Here is a 17,519-nt window from a genome sequence, read left to right on the forward strand (position 1 = left end):
AGATGTGATCTTCAGAGACAGTCTATTCTGCTCTATTAAATTCCAGGTGTCAAGATCTCCCTATCAAAGGTGGGAGATGGAGAGGGCAGGGGGAGGGAGAGAAAACGTGGGAATCCATCTAACATCTAGCTTCACTCCAATTTCTACTTCCCAACACCACCTTCCCTTCACTTTTTTACTCAGCACACATGTACCATGCTGCAATGGCAGTACTAGGTACTCTTAATACCTGTCAGCACTAAAAGCTCAACCTGTTGTAACCCTGCTTTCAGCTGTCTCCCTTCTTCCCTTTGCTTGCCCAGAAATGTAATAAAACCAAGTGAGGTTTTGCAGTCCACTTCAGACATACCCCAGTCCCACTGCGGAGCTGTTCCCCTGCACATGGACCCTGTCACTGCCGAAGCAAGTGCAAAGGGAAGGCCGCTCCCCGGTACGTAACCCAGACCTGGTGACGGACGACTGCCTGCAAAGGGCAGCACTGCGGGCAGCCGAGCAGGTACACAATGGTCCGAGAGGCTTCAGTGTTCCTCTCCCAGCCTCTTCCCTGGGGTACATGCAGGTTAAAAGACGTCGGAAACAAACTGTAGAACAGCTCTTTTTAGAGCCTGATAACCGATAACCTGCGATGCTTCACGTCAGGCATGTAAAGTACAAGCAAGACAGAGGGCGCGGGGGGCCGAACCTGGCACTGAGCGTTATCTACCCGCGATACTGCTGGCTGTGCGCTCCCTCAGGAGCCTGCTTCCGCCAGGCGCGGGGCCCGCTCGACACCCCTGCGCAGAAGGAGGACAGCGCTCTGGGAGACGCCGGGGAAGCGGCAGCAGACGCGATCTACGCGACGGACCCGCCGCAGAGCCGAACGCGGGGGACAACGGCAGGGACATCCCTGGGCCCCGCGGGGCTGCGATACTGCCGGGGGAGCTGAGGGGCCGGTTCGTACCGCGAGGGGAGGGGAACGGCCCGTTACCTCCTCGTTGTACCGCGCCAGGACCGCAGGGCACGATGGGTGCTGTGGTCTCGCTGGGCAGCCCCGGAGGCGTCAGGCGAGGGGGACAGGCCAGCGGGACGAGACCGTGAGTTCGAGTCCCCAGCGGCCACGGCCGGCGGGGAGGGTGCCCTCTTGTCGCTCAGTGGCACAAAGCTTACCCCGACATAGGCCCTCCTCGCTAGGCTTGTCCACTTGTGTGTTCTCTGCCACTCACCCTGCACTTCCCATGCCTGTCACACCGAGAGCTACCTGCCAAAACGAGGGCTGGCCACTTTCCCTCAAGTTTTTAGGCAAAACGTGCTGCATTTTATGGTGCCTTCAACCACACCTGCCTCGGGACAGATACTCCAGCATGACATGGTTGCAGAGCTGCCTTCCGCTCTGCCCTTACCCACCAGCCCTGCACGGAATGGCACTAAGGGGTGGCCTGAGTGAAGTCTGTGTCGATTTCCTGACGTGGGGCTTCACCATAATGTCTGGCAGCAAAACAAACCCTTCTTTCTCCAGTCTCACCCATCTGGGGGATGGTGGTACCTGAACATCCACCATTTCCATTTGGAGACAAAACCCCTCTCTCTGCCTTGCTAAAACTGCCTGTGTATTAAGGGAAAGATGTACTGTGTCTCTAAAGAGCTTTTCAGACCCATAGGTTTAAACTACACTGAGAAGAAACTTAGTATTTCCATACTCAGGGTGCCCGATAATCAAAATTCACTGTCCAGATAGCAGAAACAATGTATTGACAGAAAAAAACCCAGGGTAATAAAACTTCAAAGACAGCTGAGGTCAGTCTCTCCTTGACGTATTTATTTGTTCAGCAGGGATTCTGGAGGTACTCTGGTCATGAAGAGGAGCCTTTCATCTCACAAAACATCAGCTCTATGGTGGAAAGCACCATCAGGGCAAGGAGGTTTCATCTGCAGATGGGCAGTGGCTCCAAGGAGCAATGAAGGAGATACGTGTCAGTGTGTGTTGAAGATGCAGACCCAAACTAGGATGTGAACTTTCTGATCAGGGTTTCTTGCCACAGTGGATTGAACTGAGATACAGAACCAGAACAACATGGTCATTGGGCTGCAAGGAGTAGCAAAATCCAGCCCGAAGTGCACAGCCCTTTCTTCTGAGTCAGGTCCATGTGTGTACTAATGCAGCAATGGAGAGGAACCCAGTAAAATAATCCTCTGCTTATAACTCTATAATAATGCATGAGATGGCTTAGATTTCCCTCACAGAGCAGCAAAACACCCATTTTGCTTGTACATAGCCAATTTATTTATTTTTTAATTAGAAAAAAAAAACAAAATAAAAACTTGGAGACTGTTACTGGCCCTTTTAAGGCACGTTGTTATTCATCATCGGTGAGTTTTAGTTTCCACTTTATGTAGCATATGAAGGATTAGGATCTGAATGAAAGAGGGGGACAGAATAAATTGCATCCTCTACCAAAGGACTGCCAGACCTTTTCAGATGGGTGCATACCATTAGCCCTTCCCATGTTAGTCAGCTTTATCTAAACCTTCCAAAGCAATGTCTGCCCCTGAATTTCATGGGTTTCAGGGTCAGTCACAACAGAATTGTGGGGCTGGGGAGGTCAGAGGCCATTTTTGTTAGAGGGTAGTGACCTTAGCAGCAAGAGGTAGCCTGACAAAAACAGGATTCATGCCACTGAATGGAGTTCTCACCGCTCTTCCCCCGCTGAGTCTTTTTTCTACCTGGTAATGAAAAATCTTGAAGCATTGTAATGGATTTTTATATGCAGACATACATGTATGTGTGTGTGTATGTGTACAGCTGTTTAAAAATATTATATATATATGTTAGTTATGCTGTAATAAATAACATTACAATATATTATGTGGAATATATTACATACCTCTATCTTTTGTTATGCTTTAGCCCATGAAAAAGATCACACTTTTAATAAAATGTCTATTTGTTGTGAGAAGATAGAGAGAAAATTAGCAAGAAAAAAAAGAAAAGAAAAAGAAAAAGGGAAAATAAAAGGAAAAAAGGAAAAGGAAAAATGAGGAAAATTAAAAGAAAGAAAAATGGGGGAAGACAAGGGAAGGAAAGAGAAAGGGAAAAGGGGAAAAAGAAAAAGGAAAACAGAAAAGAAAGAAAAAAGAAAATAGAGTGAAAATGATACTGAGTGCTTTGGTATGTGGTATAAAATCTTCAGAAAGATTTGTGTAGTCTTTTATTTAAACTCTGTATTTACTTTATATACCCATAAATACGTGGCTAGTCAAGAAGCAGCAGTTTCAATAACCATGGTCAAGGGAAGGCTGCAGACTCTGACTCAGGAGGTTTGGCAGCTTGTACTAGGATGATTTAAGAGAGTCTTCCCCCTAACCAGCCATTCTTCCCAGAGGTTATCATCCTCTCCTGAGCTGCTGCACTTCACCACTTGGTTTAAACCCCTGTGACCTGAAAGCTGCAGCAGTATGTATTAATATGGTGAGTTCCAAACTGTGGTCATGGGGGAGGGCCTGCTTTCCCTTGCAGCGCTTCTGATACAGATGGGTATAGTGACCTCTGTAGAGTTATGTTTGGTAATCTAGATACTGCTACCCAGGAACATGCAGTTTAAATTTCAGAGCATTCATCAAGAAGCAGTTAAAAAAAAAGGAAAAGACAGACTGTGGAGGTTCTGTTGCAAAAGCCTTTCAAAGCCCTATCTGACTGATGATGTTCTGTGGCTCTTTTATGAACGGTCTTGTGGTGCTGCTGTTGGTCAAAACTGCCTCTCCCAGGATTTTGTGCATGGTGTTGCATTTCTTAGCTCAGAAAGTCCTTACTATTTCTGGTGCTGATACTGTGCCCAGTATCCCTCTTCCTTCCTGAATTTTCTCCCTGAGCTCTTGAAATCAGGGTTACTGAATTGTCCTCGAACATACTGAAGGATATGGCATATTTGTATACTAAAATAGTCTCATCTTCTCCTTCCTTTCAGTCAGTGGGGATTAGACTTTGTTTAGTTTAACAAGTTATTGTAAAACATATGGAAAGGGCTTCTGGCTTCCGTCAAGTGGTGCTGGGGTTCATCTCCATCTCGATCCTTCCAAAGACCTAGCTTAGAGTTAATGGTCCATTCTTCACACAAACATCTTGCCAATGCCTCTGGTCCTGTTGACCATGGCAAGTCATGGTCAACAGTCCGTTGGGTAATGGGAGACTGATCGATGTTCCAGCAATAATGAATGAGTGAACAGGGTCACAGTGGGCTCGCATCAGATGCAATGCAGTACAGAAAACTGGAATTCACTGGGGAAAAAAAGTGGATTTTTCTGTTCTAGTGCCTTTCTCGTACTAATTTCTCAGTCTTGATGAGGCAGATATTTCTATGCTTGTTATTAATTAATAGGCCAGAATCCATGCTTTGATTTAAACATCTTCTATAACAAAATGCAATGCAGGACATTGGTCTCAAACACATCAAAACTCCATCTGCAAAAGACTGACTGCAAAAAAAAAACTTTCTCAGATAATTTACTTTCTTTGTGTGTAGACAACTTTGCCTGAAGATAACATGAATAAGTATAAAATAGATGAGTTAGCCTATGCCTGATCTCTCTGTCCTTAACAAAAGTGAAAAGTAAAGGTATCTTGGGTAATAACACTAACTAATGGAGAAAAGTTTCAGAAGGTCTGTGACACTAACTGAGGAAACAAGATTTTTATCAGATGCCTAGGGGTGGAGATGGGCTCCTGATGTTTTTCTGAAAATCCCTCTGGGTCTTTGACTGCATATTTAAGAGCCTGAACACTTCCCAAACTTGGTCTGGAACATCATTCCTCTCTCAGCCTTTTGCAGATTTCCAGTGCACTCCTTTAGCTACTTTAGACCCTAAACTCTCTCCATTTTACTCACTAGCTGAATACACAAGACCTGAAAATTTTGCCACTTTATTTACTTACCTAAGGAAAAATTACTTTTCCGTTTCCAGTATTCTGGTGGCAACACTTTTGTTACAAGGTACTGTAAAGAAGAGAACACATCTTACCTGCCCCAGTGAATGCAATGGCTTGGGTGAGCAACAGCAGCAGAGCTTACAGCAAGCCCCCTGGAGTCATCTGTACAGTCCCAGCCTTGAGCAGTTTGTAGCCACAAGCACAGGTGTCAGGCTACTCATTTGCTCTCAGTTATGTATGTTCTCAAGCTCTTTTTGTTGAATAAAACCAGTCACATTTAGGATTTTCTGAAGGTTTGCAGCTTGCAGAAGTTTCTGTGTTTTAAGTAAATTTAAATGTCATCTATTTAATTTCAAGAACTTTATTTGAGTGTGAAAATCCCTCATATATCTTGCACAACTGTACAAATAACACTTATGTCCATTTCATAAACATGGTTATCATCACACTGGGTGCTATCAAAGATTTTATTTACAGAACAATTACTGAAATGTCTGATGTCATATTTCCATTTATTTATTTCTTACCCATAGGGTAATAGGTCCACCATAATTGCTTGGTGCATTTTATAATACAGAAGAAAAAGCTATGTTAATAAAATCTAACAAAAACTCACAAATAGCTAGAAATCTGACAGAAAATGTCTAAGAAAAATTCTCCCCAAAATACAATACATTTTTCCACACATACACAGTACAGAATAAGTTCAAAGGCACAGCTTTGAATTTTGATTTTGTAGAAGTATATAGAATTATTACCACATGAAGGAACTGAGAGAATAGTTTCATACCTGTCAATAGGTAATTAAGTGATAATCATGTTTGCATTGTCATTTTCTTTACATAATTGCTTCATATTTAACATATGTGGCTCTGAATCCCAAATCTTCCCAGTCCCCAAGTCCCTTCTTTACCTTGTCATTTCTGACCAGAGAAGTTAGATTTTTCCAGATTGTGCAAACTTAACTCAAATACATATATAATAAGAACAATAGTCAACTTAAGGCAGTGTATAATTCAATGCTACATGTCTTGTCTTCTCCTGTGTAAAGATCAAACTTAGTGGATCCACAGAAAGGTGCATCAATATACAAAGTTAGGTGTAAACTGAAACCTACAACACCACATCTCTTTTAAGGAGCCAGATAAAGGAGTTGATATGAATAAGTGATGACTTGGCAGAATGGTTTTTAAGGAAGGCATTAAGAGCTTAAAAGAAGAACAGATGACAGAGCTTTGTTGAGGGTGAATTTCCTGTCTTCAATTAGAATTATAAATAGGTCCTGTTCTGGTACTTTTTTTGTAACACTTATTAACATTTGTGAATAAGGAGGGGGGGGGGGGCAAAAATGGCTCACTCAAACTGACGTCACACAGGGTTGGCCCACATGCCAGAATTAAAAAAGGCACAGATTGGCCCCAGAAGTGGTCTAGAATAGAACAAAACTCTTTTTTCAGCTACAGAAACGTTCAGTCATACCGGTCTGCAATCTGCCCACAATATGAACTATGGTTATCTGCCCAGGATCTTTTCCATCTTCACCTCCATTGAAGAATGTCTGTGAAAACTCCCACATAACATGAAGTTTTTATAACCCTTTTAAGTGTATGGGCTTAGCTGATACCAGTCATTTTCATTTAGCCCAACCTGTGGTGGCTTCCCCATTGATGTAGGCAAAGCCAGGAAAGTGTTGCATGTGCTCATATTCAGAATTCCTGCGTGTAGTCAAGGGGGTGTACATGTCACTAGAATTTCCATATCTTGTGGAGTGCATGGATGGGCTCGTGTAGCAGGAGTTTGCGGCTGGGACCTCCGGCCAGCGAGGAGTCACTGGTGTGGGATGTAGCCTTGGAGTACTGCTCATCAGACAGGGCTCCATTCTTGATGTTGGGCTATTGAAAGGGTACTACAATAAAAGCAAAGATAAACAAATTAAAGCATTATCTACCACATACTTGATGTTAAAATACGGGCTGATGGTGTCACAATGCTGTATTTAACAAAACCCAAATCATGTGAACTAATGGACCTCCAACAAGTAGGTAGCAACTGAAGGTGGAATATCAGATAACTAGTGCTTGCGGTCAGACCAGTGTGAGGGTGATCACTGCACTTAAATATTGGCTTAATTTATCAAAGGGCTGTGCACTGGCAGGTATATCTGGGAGCAGAGAAATAAGTTTAATTCATCTTTTTTCTCACTGCTTTTAGTTGAAAACTTGCTCTTCAGTAAAAAACAGAGCATGAAATCTCCCGACTCCCATTCACTCAGCTCAGTTTTGAGGGAGGAGAGTAAAAGGTCTTTATTACTGGAAAGGTGCCTTTCCTTTTAAACGTTCACAAGCTGTCCTGCCAGTTTCTGCAGAAAAATACTATAGTCTGGCCTCAGAGCGAGCAGCTAGTTGAAGAACTTATGAAAAGAGGCGGGCAGAAGAAGAATCTCTCTATTCCCCAGCTGTTCACAGCGACAGTTGGAAACTAGGAATCAAAGAAGCTCAACAAATGCCTCCCACTTAGGAGAAGATGTGCTGAGGATAGGAAGAATAGGAAGGAAAACAGAGAACAGCTTTTGCTTTCTATAGCCGCAGGCTGCCTAGCAACATGAAGTAAATTTTGCTTATGAGTGCTTGCTTAACATATATTTCTCTTATTGCCTTACAGGAGTAGATCATCCTTGTGCTGTCCTTGTTTTGCAATCCTATTATCCATCTGCATCACAGAGACTGTTAGGATCCCTGTTCCCCTTGACCAGCCATGTGTCTTCAGAAGTTCTACATTTTACACCTTTATACCTTTCCTACAAAAAGGGTCATAATTGAAAATTTCATCTTTTTGGGTTGTTTGACAGTGTTTCACCAAAGTTAGGACTATCACCTCTTCTGATGCTTACAAGCCTTGCAAGCTGTGTGCCAAAACTTTATATGGTTGACGACTGTGAAATACCTTCCCCATCTTTTGGAGGATCATGAAGAGAAGAGCTGCTGTAGTTGTTCCTAGGAGGGAGACGACAGTGATTCCCAAAGGGTCTTGTTACATTACCCCACTGCCGGATGGAGCTGCGGTTAATCAGTTTCATAAGCAGCTGTTGCATAACCCCAAGGCAATTATAGCAATATCTCCATGAGGAGTTTCTGCTGACACCCTTCAAACCACAGCCAGGAAGGCAGCCCTGCCTTGGCAAACATATTCAAACAGTTCACAAAGCCTCAGGCAGCTCAAAAGTTACACTCTAAACACTCCTAATTAGAGAGGAGAAAGAGAAGACTATTTTTGACCAACCTACTATAGTTAGTGATTTAGCATCCACACACATTCCATTGAGTCCTAGGGGAGACAGGCCAGTTATAAGATGAGAGGAAGGACATCAAAGCTGTATGATGCGATATTTAGCATGTACTTCTCATTGCCATAGAGACTGGATTTATCTGTGCAATCAGCTGCTGAAACAGGCTGATAAATAGCAGCACCATACTGGAATGTCAACACTTAAACTGGTATCGTTAATACAGCTATCAGAATAAGCTGTAATGGTAACACTGGCAATGAGTCTACAAGATCATCTAAATTTCCATCTTCACAGAATCATAGAATTTTTTTTGTGTTGGAAGGGACCTTAAATATCATCTAGCTCCAACCCCCTGCCATGGGCAGGGACACCTTCCACTAGACCAGGTTGCTCCAAGCCCTGTCCAACCTGGCCTTGAATACTGCCAGGGATGGGGCAGCCACAGCTTCTCTGGGCAACCTGTGCCAGCGCTTCACTGCCCTCATAGGGAAAAACTCCTTCCTAATATCTAACCTAAATCTCCCCTCCTTCAGTTTAAAGCCACTACCCCTTATCTTTACCCTCCACGTACCCTTGTAAAAAGCCCTTTCCAGAATTCCTGTAGTCCCCATTTAGGTATTCACCCCAGAGAAAGGCTTTTCAGTAGGAAAACTCAGCAGACCTTAGGCATTGATCACAGAAGGCCTTATGTTCCTTTGCAGAGGACTGAAGTGTTTAGCATTGTTGATTTTCTGGAAGCTTTTGCTGAAGATAAGAGTTGCCAATGCCCAGCAGCAATGAAACTCAAGCTCTGAGGTTTTAAATTAGGTGATTTGATTTAAGATCATGGTTCTCTCATTTAATTAATTTATTAAGGACAAGGCACTCTATCAAAAGACAAACAGCCTTCAAATATTCTAAGTAAATATAAGAGGTTCCAGAAAAAGTTGAGCAAATTTCATTTTTTTAATGTTTGGGAGAATAGCTAACAAAGTTAGGATGCTCCTTTCCTGGTCTGCACTGGCAATAATTGAAAGTCATTTTCATGCCAGTGCCTGCTGACTGCCTGAACATCGCCATGAACAAAACTCTCACCATAATGAATACAGAGGAAACAAGTTGTCTTGTGATTCCCTATAGCTTTGGAGTTGAATTCATCTCACCTAACTTTAGTTGTTAAAATGTCAGGCGTCTTATAAAAGTGACTCATCTTCGCTCTGTCTACAGGCACCGGAAGAATTTATCAAACCTCAAGGTAAATATTTAAGACAGAAGATAAGCAGTCCTCAGAAGATGGCTCTTCCTCCTGCTACATGATGTAATCCATTAGTTAGGTTGGCTCAAGTTAAAAGTCCCTTTCCACAGTTGTCAAATCCATAACTTGTATTTCCTGGCTGATCTCAAATGTACAAAATGCGTTGAGACGGTAGAAGTCAGGACCGGGATACGTCATTGGGAAAAAGCCACACCACACAAATAATACATTTTCAGCTTTCTGTTTTCTGTATGCCACCTGTGGAGCTGCAAGATGTGAGCCAATCTAGAAACATTCTTGTCTTCAGTACTGTTTTACCTGATACCAGTTATCCGGGTCTTTGTCTTTTTATTATCCATTGATCTATACCTGAATTCACTGTAGATTCTTGTATTAAAGAACAAGATTAATCTAGACTTTTGCCGTAATACACCAATGATTATCACTTGTCTCCTTTCCTTTGTGATGATTGACCTACTCCATTGTTAAAAGTAAGGGAATCCATTGCCATCCTGACTCAGTGCAATTTTCCTTTGAGGTTGTGAAACTGAGGTTGTGACTTACATCAAGGGAATTACTTGCTTTCATATCCCCTACAAATGCCAAGAGAAAACTCCAGCTTCAGCTGGGATAATTTGCTACTTGATAATTTGCAGACTGCAAAACTTTCATCTATGAGCAAGGAGAACAAAATGAACTGTGGGAATCTTATGGTGGGTCTCCTGGTTGTAAATGGCATTATGTGGGGAAGCCCCATAACATCTTTTTGGTAGTTTGGAACCACAAAACCTGTGCTGTTAGGGGAATGAAACCTTGGCTCACAGAATAAACTTCAGGATGCCTTGAAAAAGGAAGATAATCCTCCTCCTATCTGCAGTCAAGAGGCCATGCTAAGGCTTACTAAGAAGGCAGGGCTGATGGCTGTGCATGAGGGGACAGGATACAGTGTGCTGCTTTTCCTTTTCATCAAGCGCACTCGATGCAGCTGTGTTTATGAATGTGTCATGAATGTAAAAAGAATAATTGCTTGAAAATAACATGGACTCTAAATATCTAGTATTTTACAATAAATTCTGTTATGACTGAATGCAAGATGGAAAGTTTTGTAATGGTAGGTCAGCTAATCGCAAATGAGTCAGTGACTTCTTTTTCCCTACAGTGAAGAGACTATTGAAAGACAATATTTTTAAAGTACTCATTGGCCCCTGCCTGACTATTAACTCACCCAATGAAGCATCTATTCAGCCTTGTTGGAGTGTCCGAAGCGTAGCCATCTGGGCGGATGCCTGCCCATGCTGCCTGAATCACCTTTCACACTCTACGTCCGGTTTGATGAAGAGTGCTTAAGCATGCTGAACTCAAAACACTGGGGCCTAGTGATCTTTGCCAGATATAAAAGCGACATTTGTTGGAGGGCTCTTGACAGGAAATTGCCATTTTCTGGGCTAACTCACACTTGCTGCTACTGCTGCCGTTAGACCTAGACAAGAAGCCCTTTAAGTCTGGGAATCTTTGAGCAGATTACTGTTAAGGCCTTGCCCAATCATGTAAAATTAATTCAATTTATTTTAGTATTATTTTAGAAAATACATAAAGGATGTCCTCAAATGAAGTGAAGACTGAGTTCCTGCAGTGTGAGGATGGAGAATAATCTCTTTATTCTTATCCTCAGCTCGCTGACTGATTATGCATGGAGGTGAAAGGTGTCTCTGTCCAAACAGCAAAATATTTTCCTTGTGAATGTGGCTCTGACTTTACATTGCATTCGCTCACACTTCTGCAGAGCGCTTTAAGTTAATGTTGTATGGTAGGCACTACTTTAGCATTTGCAAATAACTCAACCAGAAATTACAGCAATTGTGAAGAACCGGCTATAAATTAACTTCATAAAAATATGCTTATAATCTCAAAAAATTACATAATCTAAACTATTGATTGATTGAATCTTTATAACCCCTAATTTGATCCTTTTCTCCCCAAAGTGAAGCTTACTGAATATTCATCTGTCAAATAGTTTGGGTGAAACTTTCCAGTCAATCTACGTGGTTTTGGTACTTCAGGGAGTGGCATTTGGAGCCTTATGAAAAAGCAGTTTGTAATTATTTAGAAAGAAGACATCTGTTTCCTGTTGCATTCAATACATAATTACTTTCAATTACATTCTAACAATCTCAAGTCCGTTATGAAGCCATAGAGTTAGGAACAATGATTCTTGTTGCATGGGTGGCCAGTATTTTTGTTCTTTCTGTCATTACCAGCTGTTTGATGACAGGGTGGTTATTGGGAAGGTTATATTATTCTTACTGCATTGGTACAGTCACAAGCTTATACTGTGTATGTGCTGGGGGACAAGAGCTTTTCGCTTTCTCCTTTTTGTGAACTACATGGGCCAGAACAACAAGAGTGGACACTAAAGCATTGGCTCTGTCTGGAAGAGGATTTCTTTGGCTCCTTCACTGTACCAAAAGCCAGTTACTACTTTCTTCCAGTACTGTCCCCATATAAATCCTATTTTGAGAGGCATATGAAGGGAAGTGAAGACTTAGTTGGGTAGAATTGTAGTATGCAACATTGCACAGAGAAACCAAGTGATGCTGCAACTCTCAGAAGTTATGTGAGACCACTGCAGTCCTCAGAACAGTTTAGGAGAGTCAGAGTACAAACATTGCTTAAAGCTATGGCCCCAGTACTCTGCCCTCTGCCTCTGAGAGGTGCAAACCCAACCTACTGCATAACAGCAGATTCTACTACTACGGTATTTTCCAGACGGATTTGTTCTGTCCAGACCATGGAAGTAAAATATGCTCTTCATAAACTAAATCTGACAACAACAAAACAGCATTGCAAACACTTGCTGATAGCAAATGTTCTCCACCCAGTACCAGAAGTTGACTAGTGACTCTTGAGGATAGAGCCCCAGTTCAGGAACAACTGACCCTGGCTATGCTCATGAGCACAGCAGAAGATAGCTTAGAAGTAGAAAATAGATAAATAAATAAATGATTGTCTTTAAGGTGAGAAGTGCATCTCAAGGAACAAAAGGGAAACACTACTATGCCACTTCTACGGGTCTCTGTTAAGTGCCTCCACCTGAGATACACCATTTGAATGTGGTTGCTCCATTTTGGAAATACAAAGAAAGAAAAGGCCGTGGGCAGGAGCGGGTTTAGGAGTGTGTCCCACGTTTAAATGGCTGATCTGGCAGCTTCTTCACTGAGTCCCTCCTGGCTAATCTGAGATCAGGTTTGCACAGGAAGGCTGGAAGGGAGCTGGAGCTCTAGCAGGTTCCCTACTCAGCCCAATTGAAAGAATAGGATGACTGCATGTTCCCCAGACTACACCTGCCCTACAGTGCACATGCTGTCCTTAGATAACTCCTGTGTATAGAGCATCCATTACAAGAGAAACTAAACAGATGATGACTCTTAAGTCTGGAAAAGAGATGACAGGAAGGAGGTGAGAGGAATGATTCAGATCTATAATGTCTTGAATGGCCAGAGTACATAAGTAAGGAATGGATATTACTTATTCCTCATCACCCAAAAAACATAGGGCACCCAATGCAATTATGAGATAACAGACTTAAAATTAATAAGAGAACGTATGTCTCATGTAACCCATCCCTAAATCTATCAGTACAGAAAAAAAAAAGCTAAATGAACTTAAAAGCTCATAGGCAGGGTAGTGGAGGGCAGTTTGCTACAAAATCCAACAGTCCAGCTTCTGCTTCCTACTCAGCATGACCCTAGGTCAGCTCTTGCCAAAGACAGTGAGGCTATGCTGGTGAAAGGACAACCGTCTGCTTACTCTAAGACACATACATTTCTGGCCATTACTGGAGAGAAAACCTGAATAAATGGACCTGCAATATGATTCACTGCAGCTATACATTAGAGTACTTACACATATATATTGTATGCTTGACTTTTTTGGACTGGAAATATATGGATGCACATTCATATGATATGCATCTTTATATGTTACCATATATATTAAAATATAAAAATATATAGAATATATATATACTGTTGCAGATTTCTCTATTCCTACTAAAAGTGTTGTACTTGTAATTTACAGAGAAAAATTACTGCAGCATGAGTTACCTTAAGGAAGAGATGGAATGATATGAATTGAAATATTTATGGATAGCCTGGAAAAGTATCAAGACCTGTCCAGCCAGTGTGAACTTGTAGGCAAAAACTGTTATCAAAAGCCAGTCAAGTGTCCACTGTGGGTGTGGATTAGGTGGCAACATTGTGAAGGGGTTACTTTTGAAGGAGGTACCTGTCTGCTAAGCTCAGCATAGATTGATAAGAACACTCACAGGTTTTTAGACAGAGCTGATGTCTATTTTCTACCCTGGCATTTGTTACTTCAGAGGCAGAGAACTGACAAAATGTAGTGTGAGTATAGATGTGTTTATGTACATATATTACACAGTCCCCTTATATATGATGATAGAACAGCATCATAGGATTGTATGCACTTCTGCGATACAGCTTGGAGAATTAGGTAGTAAGAAATCAATCTGCTGATCATTTTTCTTTGTGACAGGCTCGTGGCCAGTAAGCCAAGTCAAGAGATGAGCAATCAGGCCTGGAGTTACAAGGAAGCAACTGTTCTGAGAACTATTCACAGATGCTGATGAAAGGGGGAAAAAAAGTCGGATTAAGACCAAGGTTTGAACAGACTGTCGCTGTCAACAAAAAGGCGCTTAGCCATCAGTGGGAATTAGTCAGCCTTACTTCCAGAAGGAGCCACGTTTAGGGTTATGCTGGGTTAGTAGCTGCAGATACTACTTCAGGAGAACAATTACTCCCCTATGAAGTTTTTTACAAGCCATCTCCTCCATTTTTGCCCCTTCCTGTCCATCTGAAAGCCAGTCATCTTTATGAAACTATGTGCTGCTTATAAAAATTTCTATTTATCCAAGAGTCACAAGATACTTACCAAAGTCCTCTGTGGGCCAAGGTAAGCTCCAAGACTACCTCAGAGATGGGAGATAGCAAAAACCTCAAGGGCTCTCACCATTCTGTTACAGAGCAGGATGTGAATGAGCACACAGCTGTGACACGTGGTGCTTCAGCAGTATCAGCCTTGGCAACTACTGCCGTCTTGTTTCCTCTAACACTAGGGAATTCAAATTATCCAGAAGCCTCCCACCAACACGGATGTCACAAGTCAGGTGAGAGAGGCTTGTCTTGGGACCCCCACCTGTATGTTTCAAGAGCTGTACTTGGTACAAGATCTATAGCTCTGGGACTTTTTCCCCAGCACATCCCCACTGTTAGGATTACAGGGACAAAACCACAGTAGACATCCCAAAATTAATACAATGCAACTATCATTGTATTTTCAGGTAGACATTAGCATGCTGTTATGTTGGCAAATGAAATTTAAAGGGTCACTTATTCCCTTCCCTGCCTCTTTCCCAGCTGTTCAGTTCCTCACTTTCACCAAACTAAAGTTACTCCCTCCATCCCCTTTGCTCCAATTCCACTTTGTTTGTTGATGGTCTCTAAATTGTACCTATGAACTGATCCATCTTTAAGTTCTACTAAGCAAACCACCAGAAAATCAATTACAACTCTGTTTTTCAATAGGAATGTTTTTCTGGGATTGAAAATAGCCCCAAAATATCTGACCTCATAAAACCTGGAGTATGTAACTCTTCCACAGAAAAACCTTGGACATGGTGTTCTTCAAGACCAAGGTAGCACTTTATAGCTGCAGCCTAAAACCCAGCTCAGTTACCTCGCCTCTTTCAGCTTAGACCCCTGTCAGGGACAAGGTCTCTCTCTGAATCCATGTTTGTAGAGGACAAACTACCCCCACACAGATTTTTTCCTTAGGAGTTAATCCATAGACACTATCCTAAAGAGCATGAAGAATATTAGCTGAAGTTGAGCCAGAGTTCTATATTTGGACTGAATGTAGATTATAACAAAGAGTTCTTTTGAAGAATTACAGTCAATGTCTCCTCTTCTCAACTGATTTATTACCACAGCCATACACACTGCATCTCCTCCAGTTTTAGTGTTGTGGCAGCTGTTTATATATTCATTGCACATTCGGCTTCCTGCATGTTGATTTTGCAACATCGTGAGTCCTACTGCAGTTCCCTTCCCCATGTTTCTCTCAGAAAGTCCACTAGGAAAAGAGTAGTTCCCTAACATCTTATTAGGGACATCTTATGAACCTTTTTTGTTAAAAGTAGCTAGCAAAGAACTTATCATCAGGGCAGGCATTTTATAGAAGTTCATTTAGCTTTGAAAAGAATGTCATCAAATTCCATATTAAACTGTTCAAGACTTACAGATTATTTTTGAAAGTAAGGTTTCAGTCTGTAGCTCCTTTCAATACAGAATAAGCACATTTGATAGGGTTTTGTTAGCTGTGTCCTCCTGTGAGATTCCATCTCAGTTTACAAGCAACATGAGAAAGAACATGCTAAATACAAGTTGAAATCATTTTACTCTCAGGTGTGATCATTAAAGGGTAGCTCTTCTTCAGGTATGTTCAGGACAGTTCAAGAGCTAGCAAGAAAGGAAGAAATGATCTGACATCTGCACTTGTAGAGGCAGCCTACTACAGTATGAAAAATATTTGCATTATTTTAATGCATGTTACTGTTTCCCTATAACACATTAACCAGGACATGAGTAAACTAAAAATGTGCTTTGCTTTATTTATTTCTTGCTTAACTTGTGCTATGTCAGTGTGACGGACAGTTGTCAGAGGGTAGAAAGAAACTCTTTGTGTGGGTGGTAACATTTCCAAACAGGAAGAGCCTAATTCCCTGTTTACACACAGATTCATGGCCTTACAGATCATTTCAGAACCAGCACTTATATGGGTTTTCTGCAGTAAAGGAATAGAGACAGTAGAGAATATCGGTGAGCCAGAATACCATACTTCAATGTTTGCTCACTGTTCCTACTGAAAATACAGCAGCTGCAACAGCATTCAAACAAATCCTGACACCTCATGTAGTGTGATGGACCAGGTGCTGCACAAATGGGTGAGAAGTTGTAGCTGACTTATTTCCATAAGCTAGGGAGCCATTGTTGACCTAGTTGAAATGAGCATATGGGGTTTCTATAGGACAATCTTCCCAGCAGATCTCAAAAAGCTTTAAGGAGATCAAGACCATTATTCTAATCTTACAGCTAGGAAAAAGTAAGCATAAAGAAGAGAAATTACTACTCTGAGTTCACCTGGCAGACTGACGCCAAAGAATGAGGTGCAGGGTTTGTATATTCTAGTCCAAAGCACTACCAAATTCACATCTTTGCATCTGGTATGAAACTGTTCCAGTCCAGTGACAATAGTTAGACATGGTGGTCCCTAATATACTTGTATAAATTTCCAGTAGATGAAGCCTAAGAGGTGCCATGTGGGTGGAATACCCCAATGCCATCACCTCCTGCCTGTGCCAGACTTTGCAAATCTTCTAGCAGACAGCAGCTTCCTACGCTGGGGAAGCGCCAACTGCATGATGTACTAGAAGCTCTCCTACGGTGACACTGGGTTTGAACTGTTGCCAAATATCAACTTCACAATTAACCTGTGCTAGCTCCTACTGGCTCAGTTTTATGGAAAAATTAGTCTTGAAATAGTTCCTGACATAATTTTGCAGCATTATAGTAGGAGGCTAAATAACATAGGCTAAGCAGAACCTCTTTGCAGTGGTGTCCTGAAGCTATTCAACCTACATGCAGAACTCACAGTTCCTAAACACATGTGTTCTCAGAAGCAGAGGCCCCAGAAGAATTCACAGTGGCCTCTGCATCGTCTTTCAACTAGATAATACCACTTTTATTTCTCGTTAGGAATCTCTTCCTGTTCCCAACAGCTAAGAAACATACAACTGATTATTTTAATTTCTGTTTTAGCTACTCCTTAACCCAGAAATACTTTCTATGATCCAGAATCCTGAATTTTACAGTTAGCACTTTAAATTCACAATCTAAAGCTACTTCTAGATAAAAGAGTCTGCACTGAAATGAAAAGATATCTAGGTAATACTAGAAAAGAAAAAATTGAGGACCATAAATGATTAGGTTGATGAGAGCTTTTTGGTTCAGACAGCTAATATA

The 17,519-nt window shown here is 41.8% G+C and overlaps 2 protein-coding genes across 3 annotated transcripts in view; both read right to left on the reverse strand.

Moving 5' to 3' along the window:
- Positions 1 to 986, reverse strand: part of RIC8B (RIC8 guanine nucleotide exchange factor B) — a 37,188-nt gene extending 36,202 nt beyond the window's left edge. Inside the window, exon 1 of the mRNA XM_057420513.1 lies at positions 968 to 986. The gene's annotated coding sequence lies outside the window, so the exon portion shown is untranslated. The remainder of the gene's footprint in view (positions 1 to 967) is intronic.
- Positions 987 to 5,245: 4,259 nt separating this feature from the next.
- The window catches only part of RFX4 (regulatory factor X4), a 93,308-nt gene continuing 81,034 nt past the window's right edge, over positions 5,246 to 17,519 (reverse strand). For both annotated transcript variants that reach the window (XM_057420593.1, XM_057420592.1), the window contains exon 18: positions 5,246 to 6,806. In XM_057420593.1, the coding sequence (XP_057276576.1) occupies positions 6,534 to 6,806 (273 nt within the window). In that variant the 3' untranslated portion in view covers positions 5,246 to 6,533. The remainder of the gene's footprint in view (positions 6,807 to 17,519) is intronic.

This window comes from Pezoporus wallicus, unplaced genomic scaffold (assembly GCF_028554395.1).
Source record: "Pezoporus wallicus isolate ANWC-B61680 ecotype Strahan unplaced genomic scaffold, APGP_CSIRO_Pwel_v1 contig_2871, whole genome shotgun sequence".
Lineage (NCBI taxonomy): Eukaryota > Metazoa > Chordata > Aves > Psittaciformes > Psittacidae > Pezoporus > Pezoporus wallicus.